We start from the raw sequence: 18,394 nt of genomic DNA, 5'->3' as shown, positions 1-18,394 counted from the left end.
TCAGGAGAAATAAGAGGGCTAAAGGTCTACACTGAACAAAGGAACCAATAAATGTCTTAGTGAATCCATGTCTAAATGCCTGTACTCACAGCAACAATAACTAATTGCTGGTGAAAAGTTAAAGAATGGGAAATTAACAAGATGTGTAGCTTAAGTGAAATAAGTCAGTCAGAGAAAGATCAATATCATATGACTTCACTCATACGTGGAACTTAAGAAACAAAACAAATGAATATAGGGCAAGAGAAGGAAAAACAAGATCAAAACAGAGAGGTAGACAAACCATAAGACACTCTTAAATACAGAGAAAAACAGGTTTGCTGGAGGGGTATTGGGGGGGGGCTAAATGAGTGATGCGCATTTAGGAGGGCACTTGTTGGGATGAGCACTGGTGTTGTATCTAAGTGACGAATCACTACATTCTACTCCTGAAACTGTTATTGCACTATATGTTAACTAACTTGGCTTGAAATAAAATTTTAAAAAACATACTCTAAAAAAATAATAATAAAATAAAATTAGAGAAAGACATTAAAAAGAGTTTTATCAGTATTACATATTTAATTCTTACAAGATCCTGTGAGATAAATAAACATTAATGTCCCCATTTTAAAAGACAAACAGAAGATGTGCAGTGTAGTTAATCTATTGTATCCATGTAATTACCCCACTATAACGTTTTACTCCACCAGAGGAAGCAAAGTGGAGGGTCCAGGGGAATTCTCTGGACTCTCTTTTTCAATTTCTTGAGAGTCTAACATGATTTTCAAGTTAAAAAAATTTTAATGTTTAAGTGAGTAATAAACTTTATTTTGTTCAGGAAACAGAGAGATGTTTATTAACTTCAAGTCAGAAATACATGTTAAAAACAAGGTTAACCATTAAAATAGAATCATTCCCAAACCCAGAGAGGAGAAAAATGGGGTAAAAATATTCAAGAGAACCAGTGGGATGTAGGAAAAGACAGCAAGATAGAATAGAAAACAGAACGCTGAACAAAATAAAGCTCAAAATAAGATGGTAAAAATAAACACAAATATATAAATGTACAAAACAAAAATCTAAACTCATGTTTGCCGGTAAAAAACCAAGAGTTCCTCAAAGGAGATTAAAAAAGTGCAGATATATTTTTATAAGAGTCATTTGATGACATAGAACTATTAAAAGCAATCAGTCAAAAAAAGAGATTCTAGGAAAATCCCAAGCAAATATAGCTTCTGTGGCAATTAATTTAAAATTGACTTTCTGGCTTAAGAAAACATTAGTATGAATAAGGAAAGTAATTACACTACCAAGAGCTGATGCATCAGAAAGATTAACGCAGTTCAAAGTATATAAAACGAACATTTATAGAACTGGTAAAGAGTATATTTTGTCAAGGAGACTAAATATTAGGAATGCAGAATATCTGGATAATATAAATTGTTAAAATTGATTGAGTCAACATATAGAGAGCCCTGAACCCAATAATCAAAGATTATTCTGTTCAAGCACACACTAAATAGTTACAAAATCTGACTGTTAACTAGACCATAAAGTCTTGACAAGTAACACAACCTAAACTCCATATGACCACAATGCAGTGAAATTAAAATCAAGAATATCTAAATATTTAGGAACTAAAAATCAAACAAAATCCCCATCACTTCCACCAAAACCACACACACACACACACACACACACACACACACACACACACATTCCACTCCTCTATATAATTCAAGGATCAAAGAAATCTTAATGGAACTAAAAAATATTTAGAAGCAAATCATAATGAAAGCACTAAATAACAAACTTGGTTGGTTGGTCCATGGTTTTAAATTCACCTTTTTTCTGTAAGTATTTAAAAATGCCTGACTCTTGATTTTGGCTCAGGTTATGATCTCACAGTTCATGGGATTAAGCCCTGAGTCAGGCTCTATGCTGCTTGGGATTCTCTCTCCTTCTCTCTGCGCCTCCTCGTCCCTCAAAATAAATAAATACACATTAAAAGAAAAGCATATTCGTTTGAATGTCATGTCCGTTAATTCCACACCTAAAGCTCCTGGTAGCAGACTTTATAATTTCGGGTTTCAAACTCATCTGAGAGATTCCTCCTCAGCCAGGGAAAAGGAACTTCTATATAAAGAGGCTTTACATTTGCCTCTATCAAACATCCAGGAATATCAGCGACTCAGGGTCACTTTGTACTAGATTTCCCACAAAGGTAGCAATGAACTGAAAAATGAACCTGAGATCAGGCCTGTGGTTTTGAATCTCCAAAAGATCTCCACATTACTGAGTGCCCAGGCCCAGATGAAAAAAAAAAATCTTGTTATCTTTCTTTGCTGGTGAGTGGATTTTTTTTTTCTACTCTTCCTAGCTCTCTGAAGTCACCATCTATGGCAGGTATTTTTTTAACTGGACAAATTCTGAGCTTCAGTTTTCCCTTCTGTCTAATCAGGAACGTAGCACTTATCCGTTAAGATCATTAACAGAATAACCACACTCAACCAACATTTGTGGATGTTTTTTTCATATTTCTTATTACCGCCCTAAGGATGAAATTGAATTTTATCACATGTTGTAGATATGACAATTACTAGACTATGCATATGAACTTTATAAACTCTGCTACATATATAAACTTTGATTAATTGTATAGAAGCAATAACATTGAAGGAATATTTATTATCTCTAGAAAATTACAATAATATGCACAGACACATGTGCATATGATTAGGCAAAGAATACGTAAGTGCCCTGGAAGTAAAGCCAGTAGTCTAAGTGTAGAGACCTGAGGTCAAGGTCCTGGGGTTCCAGCCTTGCTTCAGGCACTCTAAGAAAGTGGAAGCTTCTCTGGGCTGAATATCCAAAACAAAAATTAAAGGGGGGATTTTGATCATCACAAAGATCTGTTATGTCTCTAACAGCTCTGATTTTCCATATCCGCCCAATGTTTCCTTTTTCTTAAAATTTTTTATGTTTATTTATTTCTAAGAGGGGAGGTGGGTAGGAGCAGAGAGACAAAGACACAAAATCTGAAGCAAGCTCCAGGCTCTGAGCGCTCAGCACAGAGCCCAACACAGGGCTCGAACTCACCAACCATGAGATCATGACCTGAGCCTAAGTGGGAGGCTTCACTGGCTGAGCCACCCAGGTGCCCCTGCTCAATGTTTCTTTCTGGTTTATTTGAACAGGACTCAATTGTGTTTCATGGACTCTCGGCTTTCTGGTATCTGCTATAAGACAATCTTATCACAACATAACACGCTTGGAAAGAAAATTGGTTTCTACTTTATTTTTATCCAAGAGAAGTGAGAAAGGAAAAAAAAGAGGAAGACAAACAATTCAGCAGTTAGACAGGAAGTCGATAACCATGCGCTCTGTATTTTGTAGTTTCTTTGTGGATTTAGAAACTGTTTCCCAGAGGTCATTTGCTTCAACCTCAAAGAACTAGAAGAGCTACAGGGAGGTGTAACACCAACTGCCATACAGGTGAGGGTGATGTGCAATAAGACGGCCAGGCTTAATCCAGTTTGAAGACCAGCTCCCTGGTCTCCCCCCTTCCCTCCCCCCCACCGCAGTGATCTACTTGGAAGTATCCCCGTCAGACATAGCCTTCTCAAAAATATTATAAATGGAGAAAAATGACAGGAGAGTTGGCTATCTGAAATTCAAGGTTATCTTTTGGAAGTGTTCCTACAACCTATAGGATTGTCGACTAGTATTGCCTCAGTGACCCTTCTTTCCATGACCATAACCCTCTGACTCTTGTTACCCTCACGAGGCTCCATGGGTGTGTGGTTGTATTCTCTGTTCTTGCTCCCCCATTTGGGGTGGGAGAATTCTCCCGACGTTCCGAAAGTTACCGCTGATCACGTGCACCCATATTAGCTACAGCTAATAGCTCTTCGGAGCACCTGAAGAAGGCTTCAGGGAGAACAAATACCAAATACTGACAATAAACTGTGGAATATTTAAAAAGTCAGAACATTTGGCTACCTACGACAGTAATACAGCACTTTCCCAGGCAAAAAATAAAGCCAAGATAGCACAGAATGTTTGCTGGTCTGAAATAATTGCATATATTGTATACTCACTTTCCGGCAGCCCTTTGCGACTTCTATTGTTCCAGAAGGTTGGGTTTGTGATTTCATCTTACAGATGTACTCAAGAGGCCGCTCACAGGCCCTATCTGCCCAATACCCGTCCTACAGAAAGCAAAGAGGAAAAACAGACGATTATCAGCTGTTCAACTCTGAGGCCATTTTGTCATGGTGTCTCAGGGAAGGGAAACAAAGATTCGGGGTTCTTAAGAGAAAAATGGCCTCTCTGAAAAGGAAAGGCGAATTGACATGTTATAAGGAAACAGCAAATTGACTTTGGCCAGAAAGGTGTAAAAAGGGATTTGAGCCCCAATATGTTTTGATATTGTGGCTGTCTGTGCCAGTGTGTAGAAGGATCTAGAGAGAAACTGAGAATGCTTATAAGCCCCTAAGTGATTTTATGCCAACGGAAGGTCTACATGAAGCCTCTCTCGTCAGCTGTTTCCAAGTTAACCAAGAAAAGAGAAAGCCATCCAGAGAAGCGCCCTTACCCAATGCACCAAACTTGAAAACATATCTTGAAGCTAGTCATCTCTCCTCCCTTTTCCAATCTGTAGTGAGGAGTGTCCTCCTGCGTCTGCGGCTCTGCCTCCCACCCTGCTTCCAATTCCACCTTCTCCCCCTTCCTCAAAGACTTCACGTCAAAATAACGTCTCCTCTCCTTCAGGTAACTGCTACCCCTGGAGAAACCTTCTCTACTGTCTGCCTCTAATTCCTCATTTCTCACTAAGTTGCAACTACTACCATCTGGTACTCAACCTTCAGCCAGAGAGTATTGGCTATAAATTGAAAAACTAGTCTTGCCACTCCTGAATTAAATCACATTTTCTCAACCTCAACACTCACTAGCCTTCCCCCCGCCTCTAACTCCTTTCAGCCATATTCTCCTTCAATTCTTTGTAAGAATGATGCTTTCTGGTTTCCTCTTCCCAGGACACATTTCTGCCGATCCTTTTAGTAGTTTATACCTACTCTTTTCTTGAGCTTTCAATTAATCACAATGAGGGGCATCTGGGTGGCTCAGCTGGTTGAGCATCTGACTGGCTCAGGTCGTGATCTCACGGTTCATGAATTCGAACCCTGCAAAAGGCTCTGTGCTGACAGTTCGAAGCCTAGAGTCTGCTTCCGATTCTGTTTCTCCCTCTCTCTCTGCCCCTCCCCTGCTTGAACTCTATCCCTGTCTCAGTCTCTCTCTCAACAATAAACATTTAAAAACAATCAATGAATCACAACGAAAACAACCACAATGAAACAGCAGCTAATACTTACTGAACAATTGGTTTGGGTCAGTCACGGTGCTTGTTACGTGCATTAACCCATTTAATTTTTAGACTCCCTGTTAAGCTGGGTACAATTAGAATGCCCTTTTTGTAAATGAGAAAATAAGCCAAGCATCCAGACCCAGCCTCTTAACCCCCGTGCTCATCCTCCATTAATAAAAGATAATTTGATGATATTCTTCAGTCACTGACGTCCTATTTAGGACGTGGAAGCAATCTTTTCACACTCGACATCTCCACGTCACCTAAAAGAACAAATGTAGCTCTCCAAGAACAGATTGCAGACCGTGAAACTCAGATCTAAGTGCATCTACTCAGAGCAAGGAGTCAAAAGCTGAACCAAAGCTCTAATGTGATCAGTCAAGTCATACGTGTCGCCATTTAGAACCCAGCATGAGAAACGTATGAATATTGGTTACTGGTTAATTTCATCCCTGCACCGAAAGTTTCTGTCCGATGCTTATCTAGTCCCCTTGAAAATTTGACTCGCTAAACAAGCAAAATATAGATAGATAGATCACATAGACTAGAAACAACCCAAACAATAATATGTAATCAGCGAGGCAGAACGGAAAATACCCTGTGGCTTTTGCTAGATCAGCAGATAAATGTGCCTTACCTTGCCTTTCATTACAACACAGTCTTCCTGCCTGTTGTTTTCATGGCTCGGCTCCCCCCGAAGCCACTTAGTAAATGTCACTGGGGTGCCATCACTCCACTCAAAATACATTTGGACCTTGATGTCATTTAAGCCGATCCATAACTCATCGTCTGGCTCTAAACAGGAAGAAAAACACAAAAGCAGTGTACACATGTTTTCTTTCCTAAAATCAGGAGGTTATCAGGAAAGGAAGGCTCCCTGCTTTATTAACAAAAGTTCTACTCCCTTAATATTTTAACAGATAAAAGACCATCCTCTTGAGTGTTAATCTGTCAACTACACTTTATGTTGTCAATATTAGTTTCATTGTGCAATGTATTCTTTACACGGCGGAGGCAAAGCGCATCTCTTATTGTGCAAGTGTGACTTGGATCTCCTGGGAGTTGCTAAAATGAGGCTGAGGTCGGTCCATCATTATCCGCTATTCTGTGAAGCTACTCTTCAGTTGTAAATAACTTTCCATGCAAACTGTACTCACCGTGTCAGAAATACGACAGCTTACTTATATATTAATCTATTTGAGTATGATTAAATCTCATGAATGTTTTAAAGTACTATTAAAAACCACTTCCATTTTACTTACTATGTTGTTATTAAGAGCACTCTGGATGTTTCTGCTAAGTCTTCATAACTGTACTAGGCGTGAGAGGAAACATAAACTGAGGAGTTGAGCTGTCTCTCCTGACAGGACTTATTTATTAGTCTATAAATATAAATGAATCTGTAATCATTTTGACCATAAAATACTAGAAAAACTCAACTAAATAACAAATAAACATTAAAACAAAACCAACCAGGTATAGACATAAAATGTCATCATTTTGTTTTAAAATTCTATGAAGAACATTATTGATCTTATCTGTAGTTATAATTCCAAACATTCTACACATTATAACTAAAATGAATGACACGTAAGGCCTAGGTCTTCATGCCTAGAAACATAGACATTTGCAAATTCAAAAAAAACAATGAATGCACAATTCAATACCTATTTAGTTTGTACTACTGGGAATTTCATCATGACTACTTGACTTTTGTTCTTTAAATGGTAAAAATAAAATTACTTGCTAAAGAACTGTAAAGATGATGTTGTAGTAGAAAATGAGAAAAATGACACCCTGTATAGGAATTTCCCTAAATGGTTTCGTCTCTTCCTCCTAAAAGTTGTCTTTCAACTTGGTTTTGGAGAAGTCCCTGACTGGCCCATTGCCAGCCACGGCAGATGTTTCCAGCACCACGAAGCATGGACGGCAGTGCCAGGATGATTCCCTTTTCTTTCGCTTAATTTGACAGATCATGATCTTTTGGGCAGCAAATACAAGCTTCAAAATGACCTCATATGCCCTTTCTTTTCAGGATTTAGATTCGAAGCTAATAAAAACCTAAGCTCCCCCCTCCCATAAATAAATAAAATAAAAATAAAACCCCAAACTCCCAAGTCCCACAATTAAAATAAAATGTTAAGAGTTCTCACTAAATTGTGTGCCCCCCCGCTTTTATAATTCTTAAGCACAGCCTACACTCTGTAAAAATATATAATACACAAGTGTAAGCCATTGTTAAACCAACTGATATGAATCCATTAGGGAAGCTGTCTTAATTGAGGTAGTCATTACTTAGGTGTGTGAGTCTCAATTTCTCCACGTTATTTCCACCATCAATATAAAAAAATCTACAAAAAAGATATTCGCTCAACTAGCTAGAAAGGTTTTCTAGGCTTTTGATTCAGAAATCATAATTTTGTAATTTGGCTTTCCTTTATCAATATTATTTTTGCTGTTTAAAATAAAGAAGTCTTTTTTAAAAAAATTTTTATGTTCTTTATTTATTTTTGAGAGACAGAGAGAGACAGTGGGACTAGGGGAGGGTCAGAGAGAGAGGGAGATACAGAATGTGAAGCAGGCTCCAGGCTCTGAGCTAGCTGTCAGCACAGAGCCTGATGCAGGGCTGGAACCCACGAACCGTGAGCTCATGACCTGAGCTGAAGCCGGACGCTAACCAACTGAGCCGCCCAGGCACCCCTAAAGAAGTCTTATCCATGATAAAAAAAAAAAAAGAGGGAAGGTTTCCCTAGTGAACATTTATTAATTTTTTAATTTCTCAGCTTAATTTATTATTTTAAAAAATTTTTAATGTTTTTTTAAATTTATTTTTGAGACAGAGAGAGACAGAGCCATGAGCGGGGAGGGGCAGAGAGAGAGGGAGACCAGAATCGAAAGCAGGCTCCAGGCTCTGAGCTGTCAGCACAGAGCCCAATGCAGGACTCAAACCCACGAACGTGAGATCATGACCTGAGCTGAAGTCAGAGGCCCAACCAACTGAGCCACCCAGGCACCACTCTCAGCTGAATTTTAAAGCAGCCTCTGCCAGAGGCGGTTCAAGATGGCAGCACGGGAGGGTCCTGAACTAACATCCTCCGTGCATACAACAAATTGATAGCTACATATGGAATAATTCCCTCTGGAAGGGACCTCATAACAGCTGAACAACTGCTTTACAACAAAAACTGAAAAGCCATATTGACACAGGTAGGAGAAACAGAGACCTAGTCTTGCCAAAAACTCCACCAGGGTGTAGGGTTTTTTGCAGAGATGAACAAAACTGACAAACCTTTAGCTAGACTTAGTCAGATAAAAAGAGAGAAGGTGCCCACTTTTGCAACTTTTATTCAACATAATATTAGAAGTTATAGGCAAAGCAATAGGCAGGAATAAAAAATAAAAGGCATATAAATTAGAAAGGAAGAAGTAAAACTATCACTATTTCCAATGACATGATCTTATAGACAACACCAAAGACTTCACCAAAAAAAAAACCCAAAAAAACAAAAAAAAGTTAGAACTAATAAATTCAATAAAGTTGCAGGATACAAAACAATTCAATAAAAATCTGTTGCCTTTTTGTATACACTAACAATGAACTATACGAAAGAGAAAGGAAGAAAACAATCTCATCTTCAATTGCAACAAAAAGAATACTGGGAATAATTTAACCAAGAAGGTAAAAGAAAACTGTAAGACGTTGATGAGAGAATTTGAAGAAGACACAAATAAAAAGATAGCCCATGCTCATGGATTGGAGAAAGCACAGTCCTTTCAGTAAATGGTTTTAGGAAAGCTGGAAGCCATTTACAAAAGAATGAAACAGGACCGCATTTTATACCACACACAAAAATTAATTCAAAATAAAGACTTAAATGTAAGTCTGGAAGCCATAAAACTCCCAGAAGAAAACATTAGCAGTAAGCTCTTTGACATTGCTTTGGTAGTATTTTTTGGATCTGATTCCAAAGGCAATGGCAACAAAAGCAAAAATAAACAAATGGGAGTACATCGAACTAAAAAGCTTCTGCACAGTAAAGGAAACTAGCAACAAAATGAAAAAGTAACCCTACTGAAAGGAAAAAGACATTTGAAAATCATATATTCATTAAGGGCTTAAATCTAAACTATATAAAGAATTCATACAGTTTAATAGCAAAAAAAAAACCCAAATAATCTGATTGTAAAATAGGCAAAGGATTCAAATAGAAATTTTTCCAAAAAATACACACAGATGGCCAACAGACATGCTATAAAAGAAGCTCAAAATCACCAATCATCAGGGGAATGCAAATTAAAACCATATGAGATATCACCTAACACCTATCAGAATGACTATTCTCAGAAGGACAAGAATAAGAAGTGTCGGTGACGATGTGGAGAGAAGGGAACCCTCATGCACTCTTAGTGGGAATATGAGTCAGTGCAGCCGCTATGGAAGAGAGTATGGAGATTCCTCAGCAAATTAAAAATAGGGGCGCCTGGGTGGCTCAGCTGGTTAAGCTGGTTAAGTCTGGCTTCGGCTCAGGTCGTGATCTCATGGTTCATGGGTTCGAGCCCCACATCGGGCTCTGGGCTGACAGCTAGCTCAGAGCCTGGAGCCTGTTTTGGATTCTGTGTCTCCTTGTCTCTCCGCCCCTCCCCCACTCGTGCTCTGTCTCTCTCCTCCTTTCTCCCAAATAAATAAACATTAAAATTTTTCTGCTCCTCCCCTTCTTGTGCTCTCTCTCTCTAAACTAAATAAGCATTTTTAAAACGCTTGTTTTTTTAAAAAATAAAAAGCAAATCAAATGTACAAACAAAACAAAAGTCATAGATACAGAGAATAGATTTGTGGTGGCCAGAAGTAAAGGCAGGGGGTTGGGGGGCAGATGGGTGAGGGCATCAAGAGGTACAACCTTCGAGTTATAAAAATTTAAAAGTCAGGAAAGTGTAAAGCACGCATGGTGACCATAGTCAATATTGGTAACCAGGTTTATTGTGGTGATTATGTAGCAATGAATACACATGTACAATCACTATGTTGTACACCTGAAACGAATAAAACATATGTCAATTATACTTCAATAAAACACTACTAAATAAATAAATAAATAAACACAACTTTTGCCACCCAGCTTCCCTACATTAACTATAGCAATAAACATATACGCTTCTCCCATTACCCCATCATGTTATATAAATTTGCTCTTTGGTCCTACGGTATCTTAACCGATCTGTTTCCCACTGATTCATTTGGAACACTTTATCACCTGCTCTAAGTATTGTGACTTGTATGTCATGATACTATTCAGATCTATCAGTACTGATTCCTGAGCGCCTGGGTGGCTCAGTTGGTTAAGCATCCAACTTCAGCCTAGGTCACTAGATGGTCGATATCGCCCAGCCTGATTTCTCCAGAATGAGTAAACATACAACATCAAGAAATTGCATACAGGCAGCAGCAGGCTATTACCAGGCCCTACCAAGCGCAGAGCAGAAAGAATCCATCTGGCCCAGGGGCAGAAGCACTAGTGCTCTGGGGGTCTCTGCAGTCTCTCTCTGGGACAACTTTCCCAATTCCTGTCTATCTGTCCTGTTTGGTCTTTTCCCCTCGCCACGGACTCCTATTGGTTTTCAGGCTCTACATGTCAGGAAGCAGTGGTCACCCTCGCCACCATCATTTCCTCTGCTGTGAGGGCTGGGGATGGACAGCTGGGGCGGTGCAGCAGTCTCAGGGGTGGAAACAGAAAATGATGAACCCTGAATCAGCAGGTACCGCCAAGCGCCCCGTATCCTTAGGCTCCTCCTCGCCTGCCTCCGCTTCCGGGTGAGTATTCCCGGCTCATTTTCTCCATCGTTTGTTTATTGATTGATTGATTGATTGATTGAACCAATTTTTTAAAGCTTTACACTATTTTGTTTAGTACATCTTCTATATAATCTTTAAATTACATACCTAAAATTGAGGCATACATTTCTTTAAAGTTTTAGGCCAACACCCAACCACCCCAATCAAATAGCCTGTTTCTTCGGCTGCTCAACACCACACCGGCACTAGCTAGATTAACAAAGAAAATAAGTGCGGCTGGGTGGCTCAGTCCGTTGAGAGCCAGAGTCCTGATTTCAGCTCAGAGCGTGTCCTCACAGTTTGTGAGTTCAAGCCCTGCATCCGGCTCCACACTGGCGGTGCAGAACCTGCTTGGGATTCTCTCTGTCTCCGTATCTCTGCCCCTCCTCCACTTGCTCTCTCTTTCCCTCAAAATAAATAAACTTAAAAAAAAAAAGAAAGAAAGAAAATCCAGAGTATAGATGTAGAGATGTTTCTGGAGAGAGAAAATATAGGCATTAAGGAAAAAAATACAGGGGCACCTGGGTGGCTCAGTTGGTTAAGCATCCAACTTCGGCCTAGGTCAGGATCTCCCCGTTCCCAAGTTCAAGCCCCATGTTAGGCTCTGTGCCAATAGCTCAGAGCCTGGGCCTGCTTTGGATTCTGTCTCCCTGTCTCTTTACTCCCCACCCCCACTCATGCTCTCTCTCTCTCTTTCTCTCTCTCTCTCTGTCAAAAATAAACATTAAAAAAATATTAGAAAAAAGAAAATGCATACAAAAATACTTCTGATAAATGAAATATTATTGACAAATTCAAGGTAGGCTGCTCTGAATCTGGATTATATAAGGAAAAAAATATTTTTAAAACTACCCATCAATTGATTACATAGTAAAAGAAAAATAAGTCAAATTCTTTCTTCACGATAAAAACTCTTTACGTGTCTAAACAATCTTTGCTTTGTAAGCCTGGTTAATATTTACATATTAAGTCATCTATTAATTTTAAATCATTAAATTCAACATTTATGATTCAATTTTCTAGCGATGGGTGGAGAGTGGGAGGAGCCAAGCATTTTACGGATATGAAGGTTCTCACCATATCCCAGCTGGGAGAAGATAAAGTCAAATTCCTCGATGCTGTGGATACTGGCTAGATCGCCACCTTCCTTCCTGCACGCCATCAAGGCATCTCTTTGGATCTTCTTCTCCTGTCTGTAAATCTTGTAACAGTGACCTGCGTAGGGCCACCACTGGCTTGGACAGTTAGTGGGCACATCACTTTCTAGAGAAAAAAAGAGTTTGGAAAACATTTAAAAGGGAAGAATGATTTAATTATAACAAGTTTCTGTCATTCTATATAAAAAACCAGTTCACAGTTATAAGCAAATAAAGGTAACATTTGTTTTTCATTTTGGGCATGCATATTAAACAAGAGACAAACCAGGTTGTGTTTGCTCTGCAACTGCAAACCGTATGAATCCATCTTTCATTTTAAAATAAAACTAGGGATGCCCGGGTGGCTCCATCGGTTTAGAGTATGACTTCGGCCCAGGTCATGATCTCACGATTCACGGGATCGTGACCCTGGTCAGGCTTCGTGCTGACAGCGCAGGGCCTGCTTCAGGTTCTCTGTCTCCTTCTCTCTCTGCCTTTCCCCCACTCGTGCTCTCTCTCTCTCAAAAATAAACTTTTAAAAAAATAATAATAAAATAAAAGAAAGCTAAGGGTGAAAACTCTTTAAGAAAAATTGTACCTACAAAGCCACACTAAGGTGCAATAGATTGTCTCATTTTATCATCACCAAACCTGTAGGAAGCATGTTACGTAAATGCTAGAGGCACAAAAGATTGGACAGACAATACATTCCCTGAAAGATTTCAGTTTACTTCTATTTCGTGGACAGTAGGAAGCCAATCATTCCTCAGAAGAAGGGCAATACAAAGAAAACAAGCACAAAAAAACGTGTTAAAGTGGGGAATAGAATGGGTGGGGACGGAAGGGCCAACAAGACCACAACAGCATGAGCTAGCCACTTGTGCCTCTGCCCGGGCCACTCCCGCTGGCTTCCTCCCACAAGATGGCATGCGACACTCTGGTGATCACAGGGAATTAGATTCAGAACCTTTCAGACAACACCTGAACTTGCCACAAGTTGTGTGACCTTGGTCAAGTCACATCACATGAACCAAAGTTTCCATATATATATATATATATATATATAAACACTTCCATATTAATACTAATATTCAACTACCCATCCTCACTGAGTTCTTCTGAACCAGAAAGCATCTGAGATCATGTTCCTATAAACTGCAAATACCATACAATTATTATTTAAGCCACAAGTAATAGTGGCCAACATCCTAGTTATTAACACTAACAGTTAGGGCCTAATTTCATAAATCTTGATGTCACACTGCAAAAACATGCACTATAATAGTAATGAGCTGGGGAAAGTGATGGGAAAGATGTTTGTAGGCAGAGCCGCCCATTATTCCTCCCTGTACACCCTAGAACTGACGCGGGGCAGGAGTGATGAATCGAGGAAAAGAACTGAAGGTATATGTGATAGCGCAGCAGCTTAGCATTACCCTCTACAGAAACGATCTCAAACTGCAGTTCAGCAATACACCTTGCTTCAAGAGGGATTCTATTACCAAAGGAATGTTAATGTACATATCTGTTTGGTAGTAAATGTTCTCAAATGTGCTGCCTTAGTACATGTTCAATATAGTGAATGTTTGCTCTTCTTTCATGAATCCCTTCAAGCCATTTTTCCTTGATCACTTGGGTCTGTCTGCCACATCTTTGTCTGAGTCCAGGATTCTGTTTACAGTAGTCATTTAAGTAAACAGTCACCCACGACGACTGCATTATTGTAACAGAAAAGAATGCACATACTTAAAAATTCTAGCCCCTCAATACAATTGTATGTTACACACTGTCATGTTATAAGTAAAAGAAAGAAAGAGAGAAAGAGAGAGGAAGGAAGGAAGGAAGGAAGGAAGGAAGGAAGGAAGGAAGGAAGGAAGGAAGGAAGGAAGGAAGGAAGGGAAAAAGAAAAGTAAAAAGAAAAAAACTTAGTATAGCTCTGGAGCCCTCTGCTGGGATATTTTGATTTTGCTACCTAGAAGGTGAAAATAATGCAGCAAATACTGAGGACCTCAAAAACTGAACAGAGGACCTTTAAAAATACCTTAAAACATGAAAAGGGGCTCCTGGGTGGCTCAGTTGGTTGAGTGGCCGACTTCGGCTTAGGTCATGATCTCACAGTTCATGAGTTCGAGCCCTGCATCAGGCTCTGTACTGACAGCTCAGAGCCTGGAACCTGCTTCTGATTCTGTGTCTCCCTTTCCCTCTGCCCTTCCCCCTGCTCACACTCTGTCTCTCAGTCTCCCAAAAATAAACAAATGTTAAAAAACAAACATGAAGATAACCAATGAAAAGGAGTGCCATGGGACAGCCACAAAAGATCAGCTGTTCCCATAGAGTGACACCATCCAAAAGAGAAATAACGTAAGCCACAAGTGAGAGCCCACATATATAGTTTTAAATTTGCTCATAGCCATGTTAAATGAAAGTAAAAAGAAATGGATAAATATAATATTAATGATGTATTTTATTTAAGCCAGTATATCCAAAATATTATAATTTCAACATGTAATCAATAAAAATAAATGATAAGATATTTTACGTTTTCACATGCTAAGTCTTGGAAATGCAGTATGTATTTTATACTTAAAGCACATCTCAGTTCAGACTAGCCAGGATTCATGCTCTCAATGGCCACTTGTGGTTAAGTGGCTACCAAACTGGACTGTGCAGGTCTAGAGACCCAGGATTCACGAACAAACAGGGTAGCATTGGAAGGACCAATGGGGTTCAAGGTAGAACTCTTGCCCAAGATGGTCACCAGTGATGGGCACTGCATCATTTTCATTCTCAAATGCTTTTCCAAGCTCTGGTTTATTTGAGCTTATAGATAAGCCAAAATAATTAATCCAGGAAATACAGAGAAATTCAAAAACCAACGTCAAAGTAAAGGTTAGCAAGTGAAACAAGGTGAGGCAGAGCAGAGAGATCAGAATAATCACTGAATGCTTGACAGTAGGAATAAATGGTCACAGGGAGAACAGGTATTAATATTTCCCTTACAGAGGAGGAACCTACAGCTGAGGGGTAAGGAACAAGGCCAAGCTCCAAAATTCTGCTTCCTGTACCAGGAAAGCTATAAAACAACCATTCTCCTTTTCCCCAAAGTGGTAATTCCAATCTTTGGAAGAACTGTATGAGCTTTTCAAAGACGAAAGAAGTATACTATTTCTCCTATAGGAGGAATAGAGGGGATGAAGTACAAAAATGACTGAGGTCAAAATGGTGCCTCCATAAATATCAAACCCGAGAAGCACGACCCTTATCTGTACCCATTGGAGATCTCGACCATATCTGTATCTATTAGAATTGCAAACACACCAACTCTCTGATCCAGCAACGCCACTGCAAGGAATAATCGCATGCATGAAATGACACGTGTATAAAGTTAGTCGCTCTAGGATTGTTTGTAATAATAAAAAATTGGAAGTAAATGAAAGGTTCATTAGTAGGTGACTGGTGAAATATACATGTTCTCTCTCTGCAATCCAGCCATAGGAACAAAGAGGCTATTTATGTATCACATGGAGAGATGTCCAAAATTTTTAAGTGAAAAAAGTAAAGAATATATGTGTAGTAGGCTTCTATTTGTATAAAACAAAAATAATTATTAGCGTATTTGTTTATACATTTATTGAATAACCAGGTGAGGCTAAATACCCAGAAACAGTTCTTTACCAGGGAGGAGAAATGGGTAGAGGGAAGAGGTAGAAGGAAAATACTATGATTTTCTATCATTTTTTACCTTTTGACTTTCCAGCAATGCAATGAAATTGATTTGAAAAGTCAAGGAGAAAAGTCAAGAATGCCACACTGTCAGACTTCTGCAAAGAATCCATCCAGCAGACAGCCCTCGAGAGCATTAAGTATCTCTCCAGAAACAGCGTGTAGTGAAGGTTGTTTGCTTTTTGTCGCTTTTAAAAGAGGCTGCATTCTTGCCTCCGTAATTAAATTCTTTGATAAAATTGTAAGAGAGAGCAGGCTTGGATTCTCTTTCCAGAGTCTAGTCTGTATGTAAAATTCAGTTAGTACTTTTGGGATGTTTTATCCCATTTCTGTGAAGACTTCCATGTGAGATGTGAAACTTAAAACATCCAAGCCCATACGGAGCCTTAAATGGTGAGAATATAATAAAAACATCCCTTTCAGATATTTATTTCCTAGTTTGCATTCCAGTTTTGTCACATGTGTAAGGTTCATGTATCCTCTGACTATCCTTTTCCTCATCTGGAATGTGTAAATGATCATGCCTACCTCACAGGGCTGTTAGGAGAACAGAGTTCTTATTTCTGTTCTTTCAAAGGCTTGGTGCACGCACAAACACCCCAACGCACTCCGGAAATGTTAGCGACCATTAGCAGCAACCAACAAAAAGAAATTCTGTAGGAAGATCATTATGCTTACCCTATAAATGACCAGCAAAACCTGTCATTCCACAGTTATGTAAGCTATAATTTTCTTCTTTAAATGATAATATTTTATACACTGCCGATCAAATGGACCACTTACCGGAGGGAATCACAAAAGAATTCAAAGTTGTGTTGCCCTTTTTACAAATATAGCCTAGTTTCTGAACACATTCCAGATTTTCCCATTTAGCATTTTTTCCAGGATTTAATGACACGCAGCTTTTTCCAGGTTCTGTTGACGGACTTCCTTTGGGGAAAAGGAAAAATCACAGTGGGATTATCATAGGGAATACAAGTAAATAGCCCTCCTAAACCTCACCTCTTCATACGCGGGTTTAATGGATCTCCACTCTGTCTTCTGTCATAAATTCACCAATAAATCTTTACTGATTGCAGAGTCAAAGATGTGTTGAGTGTCTGTTTCTTTTCTTGTTGGTGGTGATCCAACATTTCAATGTCTAAAGTGTTGGTTATACAAGTTTGCTTCTCTGAAATAACTTTTTTTTTCACAATATCAATAATCAAGGCTAGACCTTATAATCCTGAATAGTCTTCACACTGGGTTTGGTTATATATATAACAGAGAAGTAGCTAACAAAATACAAAAGACATGAAGTTCTAAAGCAGCCATATTAAAACCTGTGAACACCTCCCAGAAAGCTAAGTGAGGCTAACTGTGAAGACCAACCTAGAGAATTTGTGAATGTGGGGAAACTTTCTCCAATTAGGGAGAAGAGACAGGAGAGGAAGACAGTGAAGAGGAGAAAGACAAGAGAAGGGAAGCTCAGGAAAGAAACATCGGGACATGGGAAAGCCCAATCAAGTAAACCCAAAACTAAGCTCTCTCAAGATTTTCAACCCAGCTTACTGAAGATTTTTAACTGTTAACCCCTCACCCCATATCTCACTGAAAACTGATAGAACAACCTGATAAAAGTCACCTTTGGGAAGGCAATGGGTACATGCAACGATACTCACATCTCTCACGCGTTTTTGCTCGTTAATACAGGATTTTAAACCCAGGACTCTGGAAACTAGCTCCATCTCACACCTGAAGACAAGGTGATGAGCCACATTTTATGAATGACTCTGCTTTGTGACCTGTGGCAGGTATATAACATGGGCCTGGACCTCATTTTCCCCTCCTGCAAGATGGGAATCATATCTCCTGCTCCACAAAGCTTTTGTCAAAAAAATGTAAAAGTAGTGGAATAGCACACAAAGGAACCCGTTGTTAGTTACAAGGACTTGGATACAGCAATTAGTTGTCATTAAATGGCTACCACAGTTATGTGTTCAAATTCAGACTTCTACATCATTTGTAGAAAATATCCTCATTTCCAATGTGAATGTATTTTAATAGATGCGTTAACTTGGTAAGTACTCAGTTGAATGCTTGATCAAATAATGTACGCAATAACAGCTTCTGATATTCCACACGGTTTCTACTTTTAGTTTGAAGAAACTCCTATTACTTCAGAAGGGAATTCAATCTTGCGCCTACTACTTCTCAGGAATTTGGTTTAATGTCTTTTCCTTTTTTATTAATATTCCAATTTCATTCCTCACTTCCACCGAGGTTAACCCACCTGTTTTCTCACAGAGCTCTAGGAATGCAAGTGGTTAAATATTACAATAATCACTCCCAAAATTGTATGATAAATAAACTGAC

General features: G+C 39.1%; 1 protein-coding gene across 1 annotated transcript in view; it reads right to left on the bottom strand.

Annotated features, from left to right (window-relative positions):
- Positions 1 to 18,394, bottom strand: part of MRC1 (mannose receptor C-type 1) — a 94,095-nt gene that overhangs the window by 45,603 nt on the left and 30,098 nt on the right. The window contains exons 6-9 of the mRNA XM_029955580.1: positions 16,823 to 16,969; positions 12,258 to 12,443; positions 5,988 to 6,145; positions 4,083 to 4,193 (exon numbers count right to left, since the gene is read on the bottom strand). Of these exons, the coding sequence (XP_029811440.1) occupies positions 4,083 to 4,193; positions 5,988 to 6,145; positions 12,258 to 12,443; positions 16,823 to 16,969 (602 nt within the window). The remainder of the gene's footprint in view (positions 1 to 4,082; positions 4,194 to 5,987; positions 6,146 to 12,257; positions 12,444 to 16,822; positions 16,970 to 18,394) is intronic.

The sequence above is a fragment of the Suricata suricatta genome, chromosome 10, assembly GCF_006229205.1.
Source record: "Suricata suricatta isolate VVHF042 chromosome 10, meerkat_22Aug2017_6uvM2_HiC, whole genome shotgun sequence".
Classification (NCBI taxonomy): Eukaryota; Metazoa; Chordata; class Mammalia; order Carnivora; family Herpestidae; genus Suricata; species Suricata suricatta.
Note: the sequence above shows the minus strand (reverse complement) of the source record. Positions and strands in the feature narration are given on the sequence as shown.